This window comes from Vidua chalybeata, chromosome 1 (genome assembly GCF_026979565.1).
Source record: "Vidua chalybeata isolate OUT-0048 chromosome 1, bVidCha1 merged haplotype, whole genome shotgun sequence".
Taxonomy (NCBI): Eukaryota; Metazoa; Chordata; class Aves; order Passeriformes; family Viduidae; genus Vidua; species Vidua chalybeata.
Genome location: NC_071530.1, coordinates 59,481,287 through 59,504,978, shown reverse-complemented (window position 1 = coordinate 59,504,978; position 23,692 = coordinate 59,481,287). Strand labels below are relative to the sequence as shown.

Sequence of the window (23,692 nt, the reverse complement as noted above, 5' to 3'; positions counted from 1 at the left end):
GCCCTGTTTGCTGCCATCGTAAGTTGGAGTGCCTACCTTGTGGTTAAGGAAATTTCAGTAATTTGTACTCACGCAGTATATATCTGGCACTCTATTTATCCAGTTTGATTCATGCTTTTGGCCATCTAGGAACATTATTACCATTTCATTCATCTTTCTCCCTAAAATAAAGGTAAGTTACACAGTTTGGGAGCCAATCTGAATATTTTTGTGGCATGTGTGCCAGACTGTAGTATAGCTCACTCAAGGATCACAATGCTTTGGCATATATAAGCCTTACATGTCAGTAGTCTAAAACCTCATGTAGCACTACCAATGAATTCAAATTTGGAGCCAAGGACTTTTCTCACACTTTATGTATTCAGGCCTTGATTCAGTGAAATGCCAGAGCTCATCCACCCATTTAAACTTTTGCACATTTAGCTGTTCCCATTGACTTCAGATTTTAATATTCATGACTTTACAAGCTTGAATTTAAATACCTTTTCTTGTCTGAACATTTGGGTATGAATTATATGTCAATAATTATTCAATTTGCAAGTGTTGCTATAGGAGAGACAAAATGGAGAAATGCACAATTTCTTCCATATTTTATGGATCTTTGCATAGAATTTTGACATGTACAAATACTCTGTAATTCTTACGGCTTCACCTGCTAGTATGCATTGTTGGGAATCTTTAATACTTTCATTTGTTTCTTTGATCATATCAGCATGGGCATTTTTTAAATTCTGAAATCCATACTTTAGAAAAAATGCAGATCAAAACCGTGCTGCCATTGTGCTTATTTGCAGTTTGCGTCAGAACAGAGCTTCAAAGGTCTGGAAGGGGAATTAAACTCTTTGAATGCAAAATAAAGTTAACTATGTATACTCAATGTAATAAAATGCATGCCAGAGACCAGTACCCAGAAGAAGTTGCCATGTAGCCTTTGTAGTCATGGCCAAGGCAGAGGTATTTTTGCTGTGGGTTTTTGAGTGCATATATTTATATGTCTTTTCCTCTGGGAGCTTATTCTGTTAAAATATTCTTTGACAAAAATCCTGACTCGTAAACTCATCCAGGAGAAAACCAAAGTTAAAAAACCTAAAAAAGAGAGTGAGGTCAGAAATTGTAGTAGTTGTATCTGAAGAAAAGCATATTTTTCCCTAAGGTTGGGGGAGGACTCTGAGTTTAGTTTTTTTCATGCAGAGCTTCAGCTCAGCACTCAGCTTGGGTTTATTTCCAACTCATTGAAATACAAACAAATTGACAGTAGAACTTACCTCAGGGAGGGCTGTGCTCCTTAATAAGAATTTCAGGACTTCACCCTAGATTGAAAATCTTGTCAGATTTTTGTCCAAATTAGCTGTAACAAGTAAAATTGTAAGCAGCCTGTCATTCTAGGTTAGTAACAGTTTCTGCATTGCTGTTGCATCCCACTGACTTTCCTAGTCTTGCTGTTTCTTTGGGCTTTGGTAAATCTTTAACTACAATCCTTATAGGATGTGCTGGGGAGGAAGGGTCTTTTAGATTTTCTTCCTCTGGGAACCAAGGTAACATCCTAAATTTGTGTGCTTTACAGCAGCCACTACCTGCTGCTACTGATAGCCCCAACTCAGCTGCTTGGGAGTGCAAGTACTAAACAAAGTCTGCTGTGTTCAGCCTGATCATTGGGCTGTGCCTGACGCAGTTTTTTAAGAAGAGCATGGAGGAGAGAGAGAGGATATTGCACACTTATATCTTCCTGAAGTCTTCTTGAAGTGAACTGAATTGCCCTGTGTTTCCTTTTGAATAGCATTGACTGTGCTGGGATATTAAAGCTCCGAAACTCTGACATCGAGCTGCGCAAGGGAGAGACAGACATCGGTCGGAAGAACACACGTGTGCGTCTGGTCTTCAGGGTTCATATCCCACAGGCCAGTGGCAGGACCCTCTCCTTGCAAGTAGCCTCCAACCCCATTGAGTGCTGTAAGTAGAAGCAAACATCCTCCCCTTGCTGGATATTATTACAAAATCTTTTAATCAATAAGGTTGAAAAAGATGTCTAAGATCACTGTTAACTCAGCACCGCCATGTCCACACACCTTTTGAACAGTTTTTAACACTTCCTTTCCATATGCAGTCTGTTCATGCCAACATGCTCTACATTGGTATTGCTTTACCTGTCTAGTTAGTGAACTTTAATCTGCTTTCCAAAAGTACATGGTTTACATCAAGAACAGAATACCTGTGCCTTAGGAAAAAATGTGTAGCTTTGTGCATTGAGTGCTGTAGAGAAACACACACTTACAAGTAAAGAACAGTTAAACTAATAGTAGAGTGGACCTGGGAGTGACAGGGCCTTTGGTTTTGGTGACTCCTTATCATAAAGGTAACTGCTGTAGAAGTTTTGGAAAACATCTCTCATGTCCTGTTCACTCTGTTTCCCCATCATAAAGCAAAAAAACAGCAAACAAAACCCCAACCCCTTTGATAAGGAGCTAGCAATATGCTAGAGCTGACACACTGGCCTGCAGCTTCAGAAAACCTCCAGAAACCAGGTCTGGGTCTCTTTAAATTAACCAACTGTATTTTATCAGATACACTGGGACACCCTTCAAAGATATCTATATAGTTTTTGCTCTCTAAGCCTCATCAGCCTCTCCCACACAAAACAAAATTCTTTGTGCAGCTTTAACAGTCCAGCATAAGTGGTGGAAGCTGCATTTCAGTCTTACTCCCAATGCTATTTTGATTGGCTGGATGGACTGAAACAATTTTTTAAGGTTTTATTGAATTCCATCCACAAAAGTGGAAGTTTCTGATGTTTACAGAGTAGGGGGGAAACTTAACATCTGGCAGGTGTGTGAGAGGTGGGCTCTGGCAGAGGGAATGGGGAGGAAGGCCTGACCATTCATGCTGAAGGGCAAAGCAAAAAATGTGAGAAGTCATGGTTTCATCCTGCAATTTAAGTTTATGAGAGCTTTTCAGTTGCTACACAGAAGGATAAGGCACAGTTTGAATCTATCCTGAACCGGTCTGTGCAAAGGTGCCAAGCTCAAGGAACCACTAAATGTGAAGCTGATTGGATTTGTGTTAGGGTGCTGCAGCTTTGAGAGTTGTGTAACGAGCAAAAGCATGGCACATGCCTGCTGAAAGAAGTGGAAAAGAGAAGGAAAAAAAAAGTGCTAGTGTTATTTCCAGTGTAGCATGTGGAATAAGCTGGTGCCAAAAACTTCATACATTTCTTAGTGCATGTGACACCAGAAGGAACTACATAATCTGGATAAAATGTTGCATTGTCCCTTGAAGCAGTACTCTCTTCATGTCCCACAGTTGAAGGGGGATACAATTTGTGCCACAAGAATACCATATTCAGTTTACATGGATCCATGTGTGCTTGGGCACTCAGGTTAATTTGGAAGTACTCCCTCTAAAGTGTGAGCTGCTGCTGGATCACAAGGGCCATGGCTGCTGCTGCTGCTACAAGACAGTTTGCAGAATTGACAATAGAATGTATATTGACTGAAATGAATTTTGGACATGTGTGATTATCTTGTCATGTGTGCCTTGTAAACACACTGCATATATACTAGAAACAGAGTGAGAGAAAATTATTTTAAATAAATTAATTTCCATAAAAATACACTTTCTGATAAAGTACATATCAAGCTGAGTTTTAAAACACTTGTTCTTTGTGAATCTTTTGAATCTGCGCTGTGTGATGCTGTTTAACACTATTGTTTACAATCAAAGCACTTGAAAATGAACCATGTTTCCTGTAAACCTTGTGACCTTTCTTTGTTTCTGTATCAAACTTAGCTTATCTTATAAGTGTAAGCATTAAGTTACTTACTAATGCAGTATTTACTTTTTTGTGTGTTCTTGGTTGCCTTGTTTTTTTGGTTTTTTTTTGTTTTAATCTTCTTTATAACTCTCCAGCTCAGAGATCTGCCCAAGAACTGCCTCTGGTGGAGAAGCAAAGTACCGACAGTTTTCCTGTTACTGGAGGGAAAAAAATGGTACTGACTGGTCATAACTTTCTGCAAGACTCCAAAGTCATCTTTGTGGAGAAAGCTCCAGGTATGTCTTTTCAATCTAGACTCGAATCTGCCTTCCTCCCATCCTGTCTGTGTCAGATGATGAAAGCACAAATATGGTAATGACATTTTCTTCTGCACATAATACGTTTTCCATGTCACTGGACAAAGCTGTGGAAAGGATCTGAGCCGTGCCTAATGCTGAGGTTTCACACTGTGACTACTGTAGTTACTGGTAGACAATAAAGACATTGAAAGTCAACCTTTGGCATTTGTTTATTGTAGCAAACCATGAGTGTAGCAGGCAGGACCTGTTCCAAATCTCTGGTGCCATGTCCCCTAAAGCCTGCAGTACAGTGCATCTTCTTAAACATTTCTGTAATTTTTGCTGCTGTTAGTGTGTGTGCATCTTTGTCTCCTGTGGCATTTAAAAGGCACTGGCTGAGGAGGGCTTGGAGCACATACATTCATTTGAAGGACAAGTTTACCTTGAGGACTGAGGGAAGCACTGAACACAACTTCCCCTCGTCCAGCACTGCTCCTGCGGTGCTTTGGTGGTGGGACTGGTTCTCCTGGAGAAGAGTCGCAGGCCAGGCTGAAACAGGGAAAATGGCATGAAGTGGGAGCTGAGGCTGGGGTAGGCCTGCAGGAGCGGTGGATCACAGGGTGACAGTGCCTAATGGGTGTGAATGCCCCTGGTGGGAATAAGTGGGGGCAGTGGAGCTGGGAGTCAAAGTCAGGCTCTGAAACGAGACTGCTAAGGATAGTTCTGAGTCTTGTTTTGGAAAGGGTTTCCCTGGCGCTGGCACAACCTATGAATTCCTCAGCTGCTGGCTAAGCCCCCCACCCCCACCCCGAACTTAAAACAACCTTGGCCACTCCTCAGGCCGCCTGCACCAGCTTTGACACTGTGCCTGTTTAACCCTTTATGTCCACGAGGTTCCCACACTGCTCTCCTGCCCATAGTCCCTACTGGCACCACAGGAACTTGGGCTATGAGGCAAGATGTCAGGGAGAGCAGGGGAGGCTCCAGAGGCAAAGACACCCAAGTCTTTGGGCTCAGCAAGCTCAGGACAAAAGCAGAAGACTCCCCTGAAATTCCCCAACAGAATCCTGGGTTGATGAGGTTTAAATTGCCAAAAGTGCCTTGGCAGAGGTAATGCCTTGGCTTCTCAGGGAGAGCCAGTTGGCACATTTCTCTGAACCCCAAGCACTGCAGCACACACAGTGGGGATGTGGCTGTGACATCAGCAGAAACATCCTTTTTGTTTCTTAAGAAAGTTTTTTAAAAAATAGGAAAAAGGTGGTATTGCAATTGAAAAAAACTGAATTCTGTTCTCTGTGTTCCTCCTGGGGGGAAGAAAGTTAATGTCTACTTTACTGTAAACTTCCTTTGCTGCACAGAACTGGGTTAGTGTGACATGTCAGGAGTCCTCGATCTGTCTCATTACAAGAAGGAAACCACATTAAAGGGTGCCTTCCTTAATACTTATTTCCTTTCCTCTTCCTTTTTTGAGTTGGAAAATTTTTAAGTATTGCATTCTGAAGGATTGTAATTGTGATGCTGTTTGCTGTGTGTGTTACCACAGCGTGAATCTGAACACTGTCTCCCTACTCCTATATTCCTATACTACATTAGGTACACTAAAAACAGACTATTCACTGTATAGCTTTCAATTACAAAATTTAAGGTCCTGCCTTTTTTTAGTAGTCTCACTGTAGGTTTGTTGCAGTTGCAGGGCAGTATAGCCTGCAGGGGCTGAGCCCTTAGAGTCAGAGTGTAGCATCTCCAGGAGCTACAATAATTGTGTCAGTAGAAATAACACACAAGAAGCACAGCTACTGGCTAATCTGGGCTGAGCAATTTCTAAGGCTTCTATGGTTTGTGTGCTATGCTGTCTCACACAGCTCGATGCATCGGAAGCAAACAAGAGCAACGTATCATTACCTTAGTGGCAGACTGCTCTGGCTGGATTTTTGAAGAGTCACTGTATTTAATGTCAAATGAACAAGCATTAGCATCCTTCACTTTTGTAAATCAGCATGGGGTGTTTCTTTCCCTTTCAGCTCTTGAACATCAGTGAAAGTAGGTCAAGCAACCAGCATAGTTTCTCTTTCTTCTTAGAGAGCTGGTTATGAACTTCTGTGATTAGCTGGAGGCATTCATTAGTTTTGCTGCTATTACCACTTTTGTTTTTGAGTTTTGAATGTTAATCACGTTCCTAGTAGGTAGCAGCTAAACACAGCTATTACAGAGTAATAGATCAAAGTAATAGATCATTGTGCTCATAAAGAGAACGTATCTTTTTTATAAAATTTAAATATTGTACTACGTCAACTCATGTCTTCAGTCCTTACTCAGACAGAGTCCCCAAGCTGGGAGGCAGTCTCCTGGAGCTTGTCTAATTCCTCCTAGTCTGCATACTTAATTGGATAATGAAAGGAGTTTGAGAACACTTTTTGTTTGCCCTTTTTTTCCACAGCTTTTCCTAAGTCTGCTGAGTGCATTGTGGTCTGCTGAATGTTTTTCCAAGCATGAGTCCCAAGCTTTCTGTCTTCAGGGCTAGCCCTCAGCTGTTGTAGTCTCTGGAGGAATGGCGTTATCCTGGCCTCTTTTGATGGGGGAGTCAGTCTGAACAGTGACTCATAGAAGAGGGAATCCCTGAAGAACGATCAAATTAATCTTTCTGCCGGGGGCACAGTGGCTTCCTGCTTTCAGCTTAACCCCTTGCTAGCTGCTGTTCAGCCAAGAAGCGTATGAAACAGGGCAAAACAAACTTCTCAGCCCTGTGACTCTGTGTATCACACAGGGAAAATGAGGTATCCAGGGGGTGAAGGCACGACATACTGAAAGCACCACAGGAGAAGCGCTGTGAGGACCTTCTCTGGAAGGAGAACCCCTCATGGTGAGGTCTGGAAGAAGACACCCCTTTGGATAAATAATGAGTGTTCAGAAGTGGACTAAAATGTGCTCAAGTTTCTACAGTACCATAAAAAAGTTCTTACGTGTTGATATGAGGCCTTATTTTGCCAGATTTTGGGCAATATTCTGTAGCTTGTACATCACACCATATTTTCCAGTGATGAGCAGTGGTATAAAATGACTGTCGAAGACACCTAGCAGTAGTGAAAATATGAATATTAAATGTACTTCAAGAGGTTCAATTCAATTCAAATTCTAAATTCTTTTAAATTCAGAATTTCCTTAGACTGGGGAGTCCCACAATGACTAACGGTTAAAAATTACACTAATAATTATTTTCTTATCTCCTTTCACTTTCTGTCTCTCTTTGTAGTCATGCATTTCTCTTCCTGAGGTTCAAAAGTGTCTTGTGCATGTTGTGGTTGTTGAGTGCCACGTTGAGGATGGCCAACACCTGTCTGTTTGTCAGCAGAAGAATTAGTACTTTGTGAAATATTGAAAAGCCTGCAACTTCTTACTGGCCAGGGCCCTTGATGTCTGTAGGCTGGGGGTTGCTATGGCAGCAAGGTGTGCATTTTATTTACAAAAGTAGGTGAAATGAAATTGGTGTTTGTTAGCTATAGCAGGAAGTGTTTGGCTAGGAGTGAAAATGCTTCCTGTTAACATGAGCATCTGCATGGATCATGATCGTGGAATTATAACAAAAGACTGATTTAGTTACTTAAAATTTTTAAACTTTTTATTTTATTTGTAGATTATAAATGTACCAGGCAACAAAAGTCTTGAGGGAAGTTCAAAAAAAGTAGAGATGCTTGAAGAGTGTGTTTTAGGGATTGCACATCTATCAGCAGACTTTTTTTGATAACGCATTCTGCAAACACTCTTTTCAAAGCTAATTTTTTAAAGGTAATATGAGTTACTAAACACAAAGCAGCACAAAACCCTAACTAACCGAAATGACCAGACGCTGGCTCTTAGCATATCAGATTATGATCAGTGATCTATAAAACTGATCACTGCACTGAAAAAATCCTGGTTTTCATCCCTTGGTTCACAAAATGTATCCTGTAACTGATGAGTGAAAGCTTAGTGATGAGACACGAACCCAGTATCCCAAGGGACAGTGCACAGGAAAATTATGGGTATGTTATGGTAAATTACGGATTATAGTTCTTGGCATGCTGCAGGATATTTTGGGATAGAAAGAGTATTTTGGGGGTTAGGAAAAGTCTCATATTGAGATCTGAAATAGTTAATCTACCCTGAAAATCCCTCCTTACTCAAAAATTGCTCCTCACTCCTGTAGCTTTTAACACTGGAACTAGCTCAAGTATTTCCAGACTTCACAGATTTGGCCAAGTCTATGCATACCTAAAATAGCAGGTTAAACTGATGAAATCTTTATAATCAATTTGTGACTTATGGGCAGAAATGGGCATTGGATGTGTTATTATTAATTATCATAGGGTTGAGTTGCCACTAGTTAAGTCAAGCTCCAAAGCCATTTCTTTGCTTTTGTGCTTAGTGACAAGAGATCAGGGCAAGGGTTTTAAAGAGTGAAAAGGCAGAAATATAATTCCCAACTTCACTGTGAGATTAGCTTCTCAAATAACACTGACTTTGATACTAATGACTCTGGGCTGTTCATGTTGAGGGCCATTTTGTCCTGGTCAAAGGCCGTGTCTAATCTTCTCTGTAACAAATGCCCCTCCCTGAAGATGCATTACTCTCTTTGAAGGACATTTGCAGTGTTCACAATATCTTTGAGTAATTCCAGACATAGAAACTTGAGTGGTTTTGAACAACTTGTTAATTACTCAGACTTCAACAGTAATCCTTACACCTACACAGTTCTGTAACCTAATGGCATAATATCCTCAGCTATTGTACCCAAAGTCTTTGACACTCAAAGTTCCTGAAAGATGGTGAAATAAACCACGTGTAAGAAACATTTCCTCCAGGGATTTTTCTTTTTGAATATTATCAAACAATTAGGAAGCTTTTCAGATTTAGTTATTGCTTCAAATTCTTCATTCTGCTGTTGTTTTTATTTTGTTAAACGGATTTTTCTGTCAAAACTGTTCCTCCTCTCTGCTGAACAGGTTTTGCTCTTAGAACATGAAGGTGTTGATGTGTAGTAGTTATAACTAGAGCAGATGAAAGATAACTGGGTGAAATCAATAATACATATTTTTTAAAATATAATACAATATTTTTAAAATATATATATGCCAAAGGAAATCATAAGTTTCTGTGAGTATTTCAGATGGGAAAACTTAACAGTTTGCCTCCTGTTAGATTTGTGGTAAAGCTCGGTCAGCTGAATTTTTGCACAAGAGAAATGTGATACAGAAAAGAAGGAAGCTGGATGAATGTAACTGTCCACTCTAGCATTTCACAGGTTTTTTGTTCCTCTCAAATTTCTCTGTCTCTGGCAAAACTAGAGTAAATCAGTTGCTGCCTTAAGGTACAATTGTCAATCTTAAAAATTCAGTTCTGTTTCCCACATGTTGTGTGAGCAGAATTTACCTTGTAATGTGGCAGGTAATTCAAACACAGTCCTTTAGCTTCAGCAAAACTTACAAAAAGTTCTGGAAACTGATATGTTGACAAAACATTTGAGTGGCATGTGAATGGAACGGATGTGTTGAGGAAGCATGTGGGCTTTTTGGTTTGACTCAGTTACACTGTGGAGCTTAGGGTTTGGAGTCTGTTTTAATGTGATGTGATGAGATGGTGAGATGGGTGACCTGAGTCTTGGCAGAGCTTCACGTGGTAAAAGATCTCACATTCTCAGAGATCTTTCCATTGCTCTTTCCATTGCCAGTAGCAGTTTGCAGGCAACTGGCCAAAAAGGGGTCATGTTTCACACCAGTAATCATACTGTAGCTCACGTAATAAATAAGCAAGTGGCAAAACTCTCCTTACCCCTCTAGTCAGATAGACAGATACTACTTAATTTTGTCTTTATCTCTCTGTTTATCCAAGTTCAGGACACACGTTCCAGTTGGCAGTAAGCAATTGCATGCTGACTCATGTGCAGTGAGGTTAAAAATTCGGGAAACTAGATAAACTGGAAACTTCAAAGGCATACAAGTTGGAAGCATGGAGTTCATGTGAAGGTCACTTGAATCTAGATCCTGGAGATGTATTGATAGCTGAAGGGGTTTCTGGCCACTGCCCAGAAATAGATATCCTCAGGCAAATTGTGTCATCAGATGCTGGAGTCATTTGATGGTGGAACCCTTTCACGCACACAGAGGAGTAGTGATGCAGCTTGTAGGAAATGTCAGCACGTTTCAGTTTTTCCTAGTTGTTTAGTCTAGGGAATGGTGAAGACAGAGTGGGACAGCAGCCATACACATGAGATGGTGTTAGCAGCAGCAAGTCTCATCCAGGGTATTGCTCTCAGAATGAAGAATGAGATCAATCAATCACAGATACTTACTGTGGACAACAAAGAAATAAGGAATAACCACATGGTCTCAAAAGTCACTTGTCAGAGTAATCCTGAAAAATTTTTATTATTATAGAAAATGTGGCTGAATGTTTCAAGTTTATTCTTTCATGTCTTCCAGACTAAGTGACTTCAAGCAGCTGTATCTGTGCAATCAAAGCTTTGTCTCTGAACTTTTACAACTAGCACAAGATTTCAAATACTTATGACTGTTACTGTTCCAGTAGGACTGTCTGTCCAAACACACAGGAATTCACAGCCCTTACAAGAAATCTGAGAGTCTAATGAAGCAATCAGTGCCTAAAGACAGTGGAGGAAAGAAGTATGGTTAGTTGACCTCGGCTGGCTGCCAGGTGCCCACCAAGCAACTCTCTCGCTCCCCCTTCTTGACAGGACAGGGGGGAGAAAATAAGATGAAAAATCTCCTTGGTCATGGTAAAGACAGGGAGATTGCATATCAGTTACTGGCACAGGCAAAACAGACTCCACTTGGGGGAAATAATTTATTGTCAATTAAAAATAGAGTAGGATAATGAAAAACAAAGGTAAAACTGAAAACCACCTTTACCCCTGCCTCTCTTCCCAAGTTCAACTTCTCTCCTTCATTCCTGACTTCTATTTCCTCTCCCTGAGTGGCACAGAGGGTCAGGGAATGGAGGCTTTGGTCAGTCCATGATAGCTCCTCTTTACCATTGCTTCCTTCTCATACTGCCCCCTTATTCCAGTGTGGGGTCCTCCCATGGCAGACAGTCCTTCATGTACTGCTTCAGCATGAGTCTTCTCCACAAGGTTCTGTTCTTCAGGAACAGCCCGCTTCAGCATGGGTGCCCTGCAGCCATTGTTCCTGTGAGAAAACCTGCTTCTGCCTGGGCTCCCCTTCATGGGCTGCAGCTCCTGCTGGGACCTGACTGGCTGAATGTGGATCTCTGCTCTGGTGTGGTTGTCTCCATGGGCTGCAGGGGCACAGCTGCCTCACCATGGTTTTCCCCACAGGCTGCAGGGGCACCTCCTGTTCTGTCTGCTGGAGCACCTCCTCCCACTCCTTCACTGCTGGGGGAGGTCTGCAGGAGTGTTCCTCTCACTTATTTTCACTCCTCTCTCACAGCTGCTGCAGTTTTTTTTCCCCTTATGTATGTTGGCAGAGAGGTTCCACCAGCTTTGCTGATGGATTGGCAGGTTTGGCAGCTCAGGGTCCATCCTGGAGCCATCAGGAACTGGTTTATCAGACATGGGGGCAGCTTCTGGAATCTTCTCCACACCTGCAGCACAACCACTAGCCAGACCTTGCTAAGTAAAACAATACAATGGGATGCCTTCAAAGTCTTCCGTTTCTGAGGGAATGCCTACTTCCTTTGCAAAATGACAACTTGTCTCGTGTTGCTTTCGTGACATCATTAAGAATTGGTTCATATCTCAGATGGGTAGCATAGAAAATGTGGAGAGAGCTGAGGGAAGCGGAGCATGTTCCTTTTAGGTCTGTTGAGGAAGTAAGATTGCACCTTCAATGTGGAAGAAAATACAATGACATTTAAGAGAGGAATAGAGAGATAAATTGTTTCCGAAGTGTGCCTTGTTGCTGGGATGCTGATGTCAAGGCAGAAAATCAAGGGATAGCAGGAGGGACCTCTAAGACTGACCTTCTTGGACAAGGGAAACAAGAAAAGGGATATGAGGGGGACAATGAGATGGAAAAAAAAGTAAAAATGCTGTTCAAAAATATCTGCCAAAAAGTCACAAGAAGTTGCCATGATGGGAAGTTTCTGGAAGTTGAGAAAAAAGTTGCAGTCATACAGTTGAAGTGTTTGTGTCTCAAAAAATAATGAAGAAGGAGACTTTAAAAGCATTTGGATCAAATTTACATCTTAAGATGAGAAATAACTAGAAGTAGCTATAGTACAGGTGGTGGTGTTGGCATCCAGCACAGAAGTAGAGGAAAAGAATTGTTCATGAAAGAAAAATTTGGAACTTGATTTAAACTGGCTGTGAGGTTCATTACTCCCATAGTCTGAGAAAATATGAGACAGATTAGACTGAAGAAGATGGACCAGGAATATTTTTCTCCATTTCAGCTGCAGAGTCACAGGTTCAGCCTACTAGAGTGTCCCAGAGGAAAGTAAAATTGTGAAGACAAGGAGATGACGTGAATGTAATCAAAACCAGAGTGAAGTGCTGTCATGATTGCTGGTGGGTGGCTGCACTGGGTGGGCTTTGCTTGACCTGCCTGCTCTAGAGAAATTTTTCAGGGATGTCAAGCTGCAGTTTTACTTGGAAGTTGTGTGTCTTAGACCTGGAATTACTTAAAGTTATTAAATAAAACCCTCAGACCAACGATAATTTGAATAGGGGGAGGTGCCAGAGAGCACAAATTGCACAACCAGCTTCCATTCTGCTGAAAATAGTATCTGGCAGGTATTTCCAATGGTTTTGGCTCAAAACGAACCTCGATCTGTCAGTTGTCAGCACTGTGCCTCCTTTTAATTACCTGGACTAAAATTACAGTTCATTTGCAAACACTGGAACTCCGAATAATTGCATCTGTTAGACATACTGTGGTAAAAGGCAGCTAAAAGGGCCTCACCATTCAGGCAAAGTGAGTCCCTCAGCTTCTGGCTTGCCCAGCTGAGCAACCAGAGAGGAAGCATGTACTTGGCACTGACTCCAAAGTATGGTAAGATCCATTTATGCTGGATTTTTACACCTGCTCGCTGCATCATATTGTTAATTCCAGGTAAAAAAGAGAGAAAAAGTAACTCGAGAGTTATTGATGGCAAAGAGACCTAAGTCTACATGGCACTCAGCTCAATACTGCAAAAATGTATAGCTGAAGAAGTGGACAAAATACAAATGCTGCAAAAATGCTTATGAGAAGACACCAACAAATACAGCACCTTTGATGTGGAAATAAAAATAGGTCAGTTATGCCAGAGCCCTGCCATGCATGGACAGCGGCATGCCACAAGGCATGCCAGGGATGGGGAGCAAAGCTGTGGGGAAGTCTCTGTAGCAGCACAGTAGGCTGTGAGGAGGGCAGAAGAAGATCTGGGGGACTTCCTGGCATGGAAGAGGGAAATAAAGTAAGTGAAAATCAGACCAGCTGTGTGGTCTCATAGCAAAAGTGGTGTAAGAGCAAAGAGTAGAGATGAGGGTGGCTGGAGAGGCAACATGCTGGGCAGTAGGCAGGCCATGGCACCAGCAGGAGCTGCACCAGGAGGTAGAGCTGCTCTGAAGGTGGCTCTGGGACTAGGAGACATCTTGCTGCTCGCAGGTCCCTAAGAGGCTGAGATCTCAGGAGAGCAAAGTGCCAATGAGGAGATCAAATAAAGGTCCTGGCCACTAACAATGCAGATACTTGCTTTCTGTTAGCACACATTGTATTTCTGAATGTTTCATTGCTCTCTTGCCCCATCTTCCCTGTACATCCCATGTCAGACTGCTTGAGTGGTGTTGGTTCCTCCTTAGTGCCTGACCCTTGTAAACGTCTTTAAGATGTACACCAGTGTATCAGGATAGGTATAAAATCCCACCCATTTGGTGGGATCCCCTTCCCTTGCTGGTGTCCAGCTGGGGAAACATTGTTTCCAGCAAGACAGCTGTAGGACCAGCTGAGAAAACTGCCCTGACTGCATGTGGTATCCTCAAATCCAAAAGGCTGCTGCCCCTGCAAAATCTGGCTGCAGTACACCCATGCCAACCCATAAGTGCCAGCCGGTGAGACGGTGCCAGTGGGTCGTGCCCAGGACTGCCCTGGGGAGTGCTGTCCTCCAAGCAACAGAGCTTCCTCCTCACCTCTTTCATTGCCAGTCCAACTTGCCCTTCCCCTGGAAACTGATGTCATCTCTGCAGAGAACTGAATAACTCTTAAGTCCAAATGATGAGACTTTGCCATAGTCTTCATCCTCTTCTTTGCACAAAAACCTATCCATTCCTTCTGAACATCTTCACAGATCAGTTGTTGCAGTGTTATGAGGGCACTCACCAGAGGAGAACGGTAGCAGTGCAAGTCAAAAGCTTTCATATTCTTCATTCCTCGGGGATTTAAAGATGCATTGTTAGGGCAGACAGCCCATAGGAGGGCAGACAGCCTTTGCAGGGCACCTCAAAGTGACACTGCATTGCATCCGTGCCCTGCCTGCTGTGGACATGTTAAAGTAATCTGGGCTGTAACACAGGAATTATTGTTCAGGGTAATCTCACAACACATTAATCAAGTAGTGGGTTTCTTTGGGAGGGTAGGGCTTGTTTCACCATTTTACTTGGAATATATGAATTCAAATACAGATTTACAGTGCAGCCAGTGAAGTCAAACTGTGTTGAAGCACAGACTGGAAGAATATAAAATGTACCCTGTGTATAGGCAGTGAAATCCTAGATAATGTCTTTTCTTCTCATATCTCAAGTGAACACAGGTCCACTAAAGAATATAGACTGTTTTAATCTCCTGTAGTAAATCACTTAAATATATCTGAACGTTCCCATTATGCCCATTTCATGGAGGCAAGATTTAAGTGGTTGCCAGATGTTATACCGTCCTGAGTTTCCAAGCTTAGGGGTTTTTTTGCATTTGTATATTCTTCCCCCTTTCTGCAATCCATCATTTTGGAAAGTTATGCTGGTGGTTTGATTGTTTTGAGCTTGCAAACCCCTGACACTATGCTTGCAGTTCCCTGAGATACAAAGGTAAATCCAGCCCTAGAAACCCCAGGGGATCTCTCTGGATGTGCAATGATGAGGGGGAGATGCTACAAAAATATCTTTGGAAAGTCTTTACAGCTCTTTGAGTTGCTCTTCCATAAGGAACATTTGTATGTCATGGTCTGCAAGGCTCTATGGGTGAATAACTGAATCTGATAGATTTACACAACTACTTTTTAGCCCTGCTTCTGTGTTAGAACAGACCTTTACAGTGCCTTTTTATGTGGAAATCTTGTAACTGGGTGTGGTGGGGAAGCCACTTGGTGACTCATACTGCAGGGAATTCCCTGATGAATTAGAGTATTTTTATTTCTGGACTTGTGCGCAGTTTCCTTCAACGTCGGAGCGAGTGGCCGATAAGAGCAGGCTACAAAGGCCCATTCACCGTTCAGCTACCCCATGTTAAAACAGGGTGTTTATGCCTTGCAGAGCTGAAAATCCACCCCTCATAGCATGTAGGTTCACAGCATTTTCATCATTAGCAATCCCAGGTGCTTCGAGTTTTACGACGATGAAGAAAACAAGGCAGAAGTGGATAGTGGTGAAGCACACACAGAGCAGGGATGGCTATAAATAACAGGGATGGGTCTGTAAATGTCAGGCTTCCTGACCAACCTGGTGTCTTCTGCTGGCAGTAGTGCTGATGGCCACCTGTCAGCACAGCCTCCAGCCTGTGCAGAACGGGTGGGAGCAGCTTCACCTTTCCCCAGCACTGCCACTGTCTCTTTGGAGGAGGAGGGATTTGAGGATCATTCATCCAGCTCGTGCGTGGTTCCCCCTTGAATACTTGGCTCTGTCAGGTTGCTGCGGGCAGTGAGGGAGCAGGGCACTCCACCAGGGACTCTGCAGGGCTTCAGCCCTGCCATTCTGTACATGGATGTTTTGGGTTTATTTCCATTTGGTAAAAAAACCCTCACAAAACATAAGACACCAGTATAATACCTTGACCCAACTTTTTAGCTATATAAAGAACTGTCTTTCTCTTCAAAATATTGCACTATAAATCTTAAAAACGCCAAAACAAAGCCAGGCATTTTGTTTGTAGAAGACACTTCTTATTACTTTGTAAAAGTAAATAGTGAAATGAAAGGGAATGAAATAAGACCTCTGGAAAAGCTGTTTTCTCCCTTTTCCTTCGTGCCTCCTCCTCTCCTTCCTCTCCTGATTCCATCTCCCCCCATCCCTGTATAACAACTGCCCATTTGGGTACAGTAATTCCAGAGAGCAAACTTTAACGGGAATGCCTGAAATGTGTCTGCTTCAGCTTTGTGTTATGTCTGTAATTTGAATTATTTGCATTTTGGAAAGGTATAAATTGCTCTGGTGTACTTGGGTTGGCTGGCGGCCAGGAAGGAGTTGCCTCGGGCCCAGACCAGGCGCATTGCTGCAGATGTGGCAGGCATACAATGGAAACTTTTGTGGGTGAGCAGCCCTCATTCCTCCAGCACATGCTGACAGGAGGCGGCATCCCGCCTGCTTGCCAGGCTCCCTGGCAGATGGGCATTGGGGCAAAACCATTTTCTCCAGCATAGGCAGACCATCTTGAGGCTTAGGGTTCCCACAAACCATTCCAAAGCTATTAATCCTCCTTTTTTTCCCCTTTTTTTCTTTTTTTAATTTCAGCTGAACTGTTTAAACCTGAAAAACATGTTTACTGTAAAAGGTTGACGTAGTGGTCTAAGGTTTCCCTCCTGGAGCTGGTCCCAGTCCGCCCTCTTGGTTCACCAGACATAATATGAGGGATTGTCTTTCTTTATGGTTTCTTTTTTTTTTTTTTTAGTCTCTTGCCTCGTAACAACTTTTGCTCCCTGTGTTTTTGTTAAATGAAATGTCACTAGCTCTAGCTGTTAATGAGTTTTCTTCCTTCTCTTCCCTCTCCCCTCAGTTGCTGATGGTCTGGACAGTCCCAAGGGGATTTCTTGGAGCAAAACCCATATTGTTCTTACTAGTTTCCAAAGACAAGCCATGGCTCTGGATTTTCATTTTTCTAATAGTTTAGTTTACAACATCTAAAATATTTCTGAACAAACTCCTTTTGACATCATGAAAATTTCAAAAATGCATAAAGGCAGTGCTGCATGAAATAATTGGAAGAATAGCTGGAGCGGGAGTAATTTTGAATTTTCCTGAAGTATCGGCAGGAAATAAAAACCAGAAACCTGAATCAGATCATTCGTCTTGCAAAGCACAAATTAAACATAGCAAAAAACCTGAACTTCTGGTAATCCATTTACAAAGGCAAATTGAACACATGTTAACTACTGGTCTGGACGTCTGTAGATTTAAAAAAAAAAAAACAGCCAAGCAACCCCTTCCAAAGCAGAAGTTCCTACACTCGCAAAATGTGTGATAGTGTCAGCATTGTGTTGCTTTTATAGCGGATTGAATTAATTAGGGGCAGGGAGGGAGTACTACAGAGGCTGGAGATAAAGGAGGCTGCTCCCAGACAGGGGATGTGTCCTGGCTTGCTGAATTTTGGTCAGGGTTTTCTACTGACAGCCCAGAGGAAGCATCTGTTGGATAAATTGCGATCACCAGTCCTCCCAAGAAGCCTACTTCAATTCTGGTACTCTCCAAAGGCATCGTTAAGGAGTGTCAAGCACAGTTTGGCTGCTCCTTCTCTCCCTGCAGCTGAACGTGGCAGTACTAATTAAAAGGATTCCTCTTCCAGCATCACAAGTTAAAATGTAGGAAGAAACTGAGGGTAGATCTGCTAATTGTTTTCTTATAGAAAGACCTGCCAAATCCACTGTGGTATTTGTGCTGAAGCCTTCATGTTGTGCTTCTTTCCATACATTAAAAAGAAAGGGGTTTTGGACATTAAAACAATCGCCAGGAATAGTCCCTCAGCAACATTCCTTTCACAGTAGGACAGCTGTACACAAAAATATTATTTACAGACATTTGTAATAAATCAGGCAGTTCTAAATGTGTCACCTCCATCCTGGCCATGAAAGCAAAGAGAAAAGAAAAAGTGCATTGACTCTTTTACCTTTCAGAGGGCTGTTTTTCTAAGGCACGTCCACGTGATGAAGTTCAAAATAACTAATATTTGCATTTGCATGTCCCAATGCTGCAATAAATTAACAAAAGAGATGACGTAAAGTCTCCATTTCCCTTTCATTTTGGTAACATCTGACGGTGGGACTCGTGAAGCTGCATGTGTCTCCACTGCCCAGCTTACCCAGCAGTTTTTCTAGGCCTGCAGAATGGAAACCTTACATTCTGTATTATTTTTCTCATTTCTTTCCTATTGAAGTCTGAATATGCAAGGAAATAAAAGCCCACCTTGTTTTCCAGTGATTTCTGTATCAGAAATGTGCAGAAAAAATGACCAGATAAAGCCAGTTTCTCCCAAAAGACATGTTCACAAAAAAAGTTACAGTTGTGGCTTAAATCTATGTTTGCTTGAAAACAGAAATTTGGTAAATTTGGAGGACCCAACACACCACTAAAAGCAGCTCCAGATGTGGGACCACTTTGTAGCTGAGCAAAACCATCTTCAAAATGGAGTCTAAAGCTGTGTTTCCCAGCCTATGGCCTTGCCTTTTGACCCAAGTAGCAGAATTATGACAAGCCAGAGTAGGAGTATATTAAAATCAAATTCTGCATGGCTGAGTAGCTTCCTTAATACTACCTTACTTTTTGTATTGTTTAATATTAATGTTGAATATGACTTACAGCCTAGGTAGTGTTCAAAAGGCATCATAAGTAGCAGTATTGTTGTCTGAAAGTTCAATGTATTGAGATGGAAAACAGTTGCATATTTTGTCCAGGCAGGTGGCAGAGCAAACTCCCAGTGGCTCTCCCCCATCACGGTGTCATGCACTTTAGATTGTGGTTCTTCCCTTCAGAAGGGGCTCCTGTCACAGGTAACCCAGATGGTCTCTTAGTTGGGCAACACTTTGGGCAATGCCTTGTGAGAGCTCCTTTTCACATAGGCAATGCCCCTTCAAAGAGATTGTTTTTGTGAAAGTTGTTCCTTTCTTGGCTTGGGAAAGGAAAAAAAAGAAATAACTAGATATCATTTTCTTTTGTCTTTTAGATGGTCATCATGTGTGGGAAATGGAAGCCAAAACCGACAAAGAAATGTGCAAGCCAGTAAGTCTGCCTTAAATATTTTAACATCAAGATGAAAAATATATATTGCCTTCTCCAGCACTGTTACTAAAGAGGGATTTCCAAGGCTTTGGCACAGAAACAGAACAAGTACTTAGGCCTCCCCTCCTGGAAATCTTTCTTTAATGTGAGCATAGGGTAAAAAGCCTTCATTGGAAGCTATCCCAAAAGGAGAAGAGACCATTTGGAAAATATTTTTTCATTGTCTGGGATGGGCCAGTTCCATCTGCTGATCTTTTGTCTTGCTGGGTCAGTTCTTTCCTCTGCTCCCAAAGCAATTTCTGATCATTTTCCTTGGCTTTCCTCTATCTTCAGCAGGAGAAACATGAGTTCCCTCACAGGAGATCAGCTCCACATTGGAGAAGTGTGGCTCCCTCAGCCATGACTCTGAGTGGGAAGTACGTCTACTATTCCACATCTGCAGGAATATGCAATACTTGCAAACCTGCAGGCAAACAATTTAAAGATCTCAGCTGAATTCAGGCCAAATGCTAAGAAGAGAATTCCCTGTTACTCTTTCAAAAAGCACCAAGGGAGATTTTGATGGTCATAGCAGATTCACTGTGCATATGTGTAAGCTGATGCCCTAGAAGCTAAGTCATTCCTTAGCCCCATGCTGGAGCATTTGGCTTCTGACAGTGGAAGATCATCTACACATTCTCCAGCCCTTTTTCATGTTGCTAGATGTGCTTGCAACAGTGAATCTCCCATCCACAGAAGCTACCATGCTTAAAACTCCCTGAGTTATTATATAAAAATATATTTTACTGTGGAAAATGGAAATATTTGACTAATGAGGTCCTAATGCCTTTCAAAGGAAATATTGTTAGGTTCAGATATATCAGGGATGACCTGCCAACTGAGCTGTTGTGCTTTCTGCTGCTGAGTTAGAGACCACAATTTGATTGTTGTCCCAGATTCTTGACAGAGGCAAGCTGGATAGAGCCTTGTCCATATGCAGTATCATATTTGCTGTCCAAAGGGAAGAAGTGAGGGCTAGTGATTTTGTAAAGATCTAAGCCATGCTAAAATAATCTCCCTTCTTCTAGAATCCTTGGCAAGGACAGTGGGGTTGGTGGGAAGCCATCCTTGCCCACAAAGCCCACCAGTTTCCCTACAGAGAATGTTTCTCTTCCTTCTTGGGGTTAACTTTTCAATACTATTGTACAGCTAGACTGCCTTAGTTGTGCCTTGACTTTCTGATTTGTTGCTTTTGCAGAATTCATTGGTGGTTGAGATACCACCTTTCCGCAATCAGAGAATTACCAGCCCTGTTCAGGTCAACTTCTATGTCTGCAACGGGAAAAGAAAGAGAAGCCAGTACCAGCTTTTCACCTATCTTCCTGCTAATGGTAACAAAACAAATTCCTTATCTCTGCTAGTAAAAGTGAGAGATAATGATGATACATGGTTCTAATAATTCTTTAGTAATTCAAATATTTTGGAAGTATACATGGTACTGTGAGAGTGAGAATAAATCCAGGAGAGCTGCCTTTGTCTCTGCTGCCCACACAAGAGACCGCCTCTGCAGATTATTTCCATTTGCATTGGTGGCAGAGACTTGTTGAAACAAGGGCGTCTGCTTTTGGGAGCTGAAGAGCCACAGCACGAATTCAGATGTTTGTGAAAGCACTGAGCTCTCTGCTAAGCTGCTGTCAACCCTATTTCTAACCCCAGAGGGTAAATTGCATTCAAATAACATTTCTAAATTCACACCAAAATATTTTTAGCATGCTGGGTTCTGAGCTGGAGGTGGTGTGTGGATTCCCCTTGCAGTCATCTCACACCTTGCTGCCTTGCACAGGGTGAAAATTGAGATGGAAAATGTGGGTAGAGATCGGAGTGCTCCAAGTAAAATGCTTCATGGATGGGAAATGTTCAGAAACATGTGACAATTTTTTTTTTTTTGAGCTTATATGGGTAGCTGTGAAGAGACAATAAAGTCACTCATGATAGCTGAATTCCAAGCAGGCTTGTATGAAGATTTTAATAGCTAGTAAATTTAGATTTTTTTATTATTATTATTTGAAATGGCTTTTTTTACCAAGAACACTCTTTGGGGAAAAGTAGGAAAAGAAGAGTGGCTGTTTTGTTGTTGTTGTTTGGGAAGCAAGAGGAATTAGAAAAAAATTATTAAGCTATGCTTTTTTGTAGACTTTCCAAGCAAAATTAATCCTTCTCTGGGAAATACCAACAAAGCAATATTCAAGTCATGTCACGTGACTTGAAGAGACATGCTAACTTTTTGTAGGTGAAATCCCATAAAGTACACATTTGGAATTTCACCCAGTTATGATTGTGTGCACTTTTATCAGGACTTAAATTAAAAAGAAGAGTACAGGAAACCTGACATGGCAACGGAGTGCTTATTGCATATGTTCTGTGTAGCTATGCTTCACTGAATCAGCCTACTTATGCGAACTTCATTCCCAGCGGGGATGTCCGTACATTTAAAGACTGTTCATCTCTTAAATTGGAAAGAAAAAGAGTTGTTATTCTCTTCCATAACACTTTTCAGCAACTAAAATCCATTGTAGAGTCAATCAGGTATTGCCTTGTCACCCAAGTTACCCTCGTAAATATTTCAGATTCAGGCCTCTTCTTAGCTGCTGTTTATTTAGCAGCATCTTCCTCCAACCTTTAATAGGCCTTTTTTTACCATTGTATTCTAAACCCTGGCAATAGTGTGCGCTCCTGCAGAGTTGGTTTATGCTATTGCTATTCTGTGTTTGGAACATTTGATGTGAAGAGATGGAAATACATACCTAGTGACGGCAGACTTAGTGACAACAGGGAACCGCCTAGGCTTTATTCGGCAAAGACATCTTTAATTATGGTAATTGTTGAAAACATTAGGAATCTTGTTTAGTCTGCTGTACCAATTTAAATTCAAGTGAAATCTTTTCATTTCAGCGTGAGGAAAACTGAAAGAAAAAATGTAACACCAGAGTAGGGTAAAAGCAGGTATTCCTAGTAAATATTCTTTCCATTCCTATTTGGTTGTCCATTCACATTCTCTTGATACATATATATATGTGCATGTAGGTAGTTGAAAAACATGTTGCATTCTTTGCAGCCTCTCCCATAACAGTGGTAAAAGGAATGTGCTTCTGCAATCATCAGAATTAATAGTATAGTATATTTTTATTATGCTTGTGTTGTAATGCCTTTGTTACAGCTGTAAGGTTTTGCCCTTCTATGGCTGGTATTTTTTCCATCATGCCTTTCAAAGATAGATACAATTACCTCCACTATGTATTTAGAAACCTTGTACAGTGATTGAATCAGTCATTTATGCTGCTGTATTTCTAGGAGTCATTTTAGGCTTCACTTGATTTCAGTCACAACATTCTTTTACTGTTTCAAGGCATTGTAGAAGAGCAAAGTTTAGCTTATGCAGAAAAAATTACCTGAGTCAAGAACCTCTGGGTGGTCAGTGTACAAAAATGTAGATGAGATAAGCATGATTTTGGCCCAGGTAACACTTTGTTGTTTAAACAAATTCCACAAACAGAGAAGGTGTAGGGTTTTGACAAGCGAATGTCAGAGTGATCATGAAGTATAAGATGTGGTTTTACACAAATGAAATGGTATCCTGTAAGCTGCTGCTTCTTCTGTGCTTTAGGACTAATCAAATGCTGCATTTCAGTGCCTACTGTAGTTTTGCAGGTATTTCTGTGTGAGGGAGCTTTTAAAAGCTTCATGATGCACATCAGACATATATATTACAGCTCAACTGGACTGTGCCAAAGCAAAATACCAAATGTGGATGAAAGCCTAAATACTGTGTGAACCCCCTGGCTGTGCTCCTGGGGTGGGTGTGAGCACACACAGACCAGTGGGAGAGCCATGGGCTCGCTGTGCAGCTCCCACCCTGCACAGCAGGGCAGTAGGGGGTTTTTCCTGTAGCTCCTATTTCTCCTCATTCCCTAGGGGAAAACAGCCAGTGGATCCAGGGACATGTGACCTTGGTCATCCCACCTCCCATGGATGGTCCTATAGCATCTCCATGGAGTACAGCTCTGTGACATGCAGCCAGCACAAGCTGCCATCTCCAGCAGTGTTATTTTGCCGCCACAGGGCTTCTCCCATGCTGCAGAGATGTGGCAGGATTATACCTTTCCTCTGTTAGCTCAAGTGTTTGGCAGAGCAGGGACTTACTTGGTGAAGATGAATTTCTGCTTCAGAAATAAAAAAAACTACTGTAAAAATGAAAATCTTACTGATCTGTAAATGTAAAGTTTAAATAACATAGCAAAACAGAAAGTAGATGCTTCACAAAAGGAGCCAAGGTCTTGAAAATGGGCATGCTTAAGTCTTTGGCTTGGGATAGATTGTAAACCCAAGTACTCATAATCCATTTTTAAGTGAAATTTTGATTTACTGTTCTGCTAAAATTGAGCAACTCCTGAATCCTGCATTAGCTTACATTGTACAGAAATGACTGTAATGTCATTTTTTTAGTATTACTTCAATGATACGCATCACTGAGCAATTGTT

General features: G+C 41.8%; 1 protein-coding gene across 4 annotated transcripts in view; it reads left to right on the top strand.

Annotated features, from left to right (window-relative positions):
- NFATC1 (nuclear factor of activated T cells 1) overlaps positions 1–23,692 on the top strand; it is a 114,197-nt gene that overhangs the window by 44,766 nt on the left and 45,739 nt on the right. For all 4 annotated transcript variants that reach the window (XM_053946963.1, XM_053946975.1, XM_053946954.1 and 1 more), the window contains exons 5-8: positions 1,778–1,950; positions 3,904–4,044; positions 19,119–19,174; positions 20,412–20,544. In XM_053946963.1, the coding sequence (XP_053802938.1) occupies positions 1,778–1,950; positions 3,904–4,044; positions 19,119–19,174; positions 20,412–20,544 (503 nt within the window). The remainder of the gene's footprint in view (positions 1–1,777; positions 1,951–3,903; positions 4,045–19,118; positions 19,175–20,411; positions 20,545–23,692) is intronic.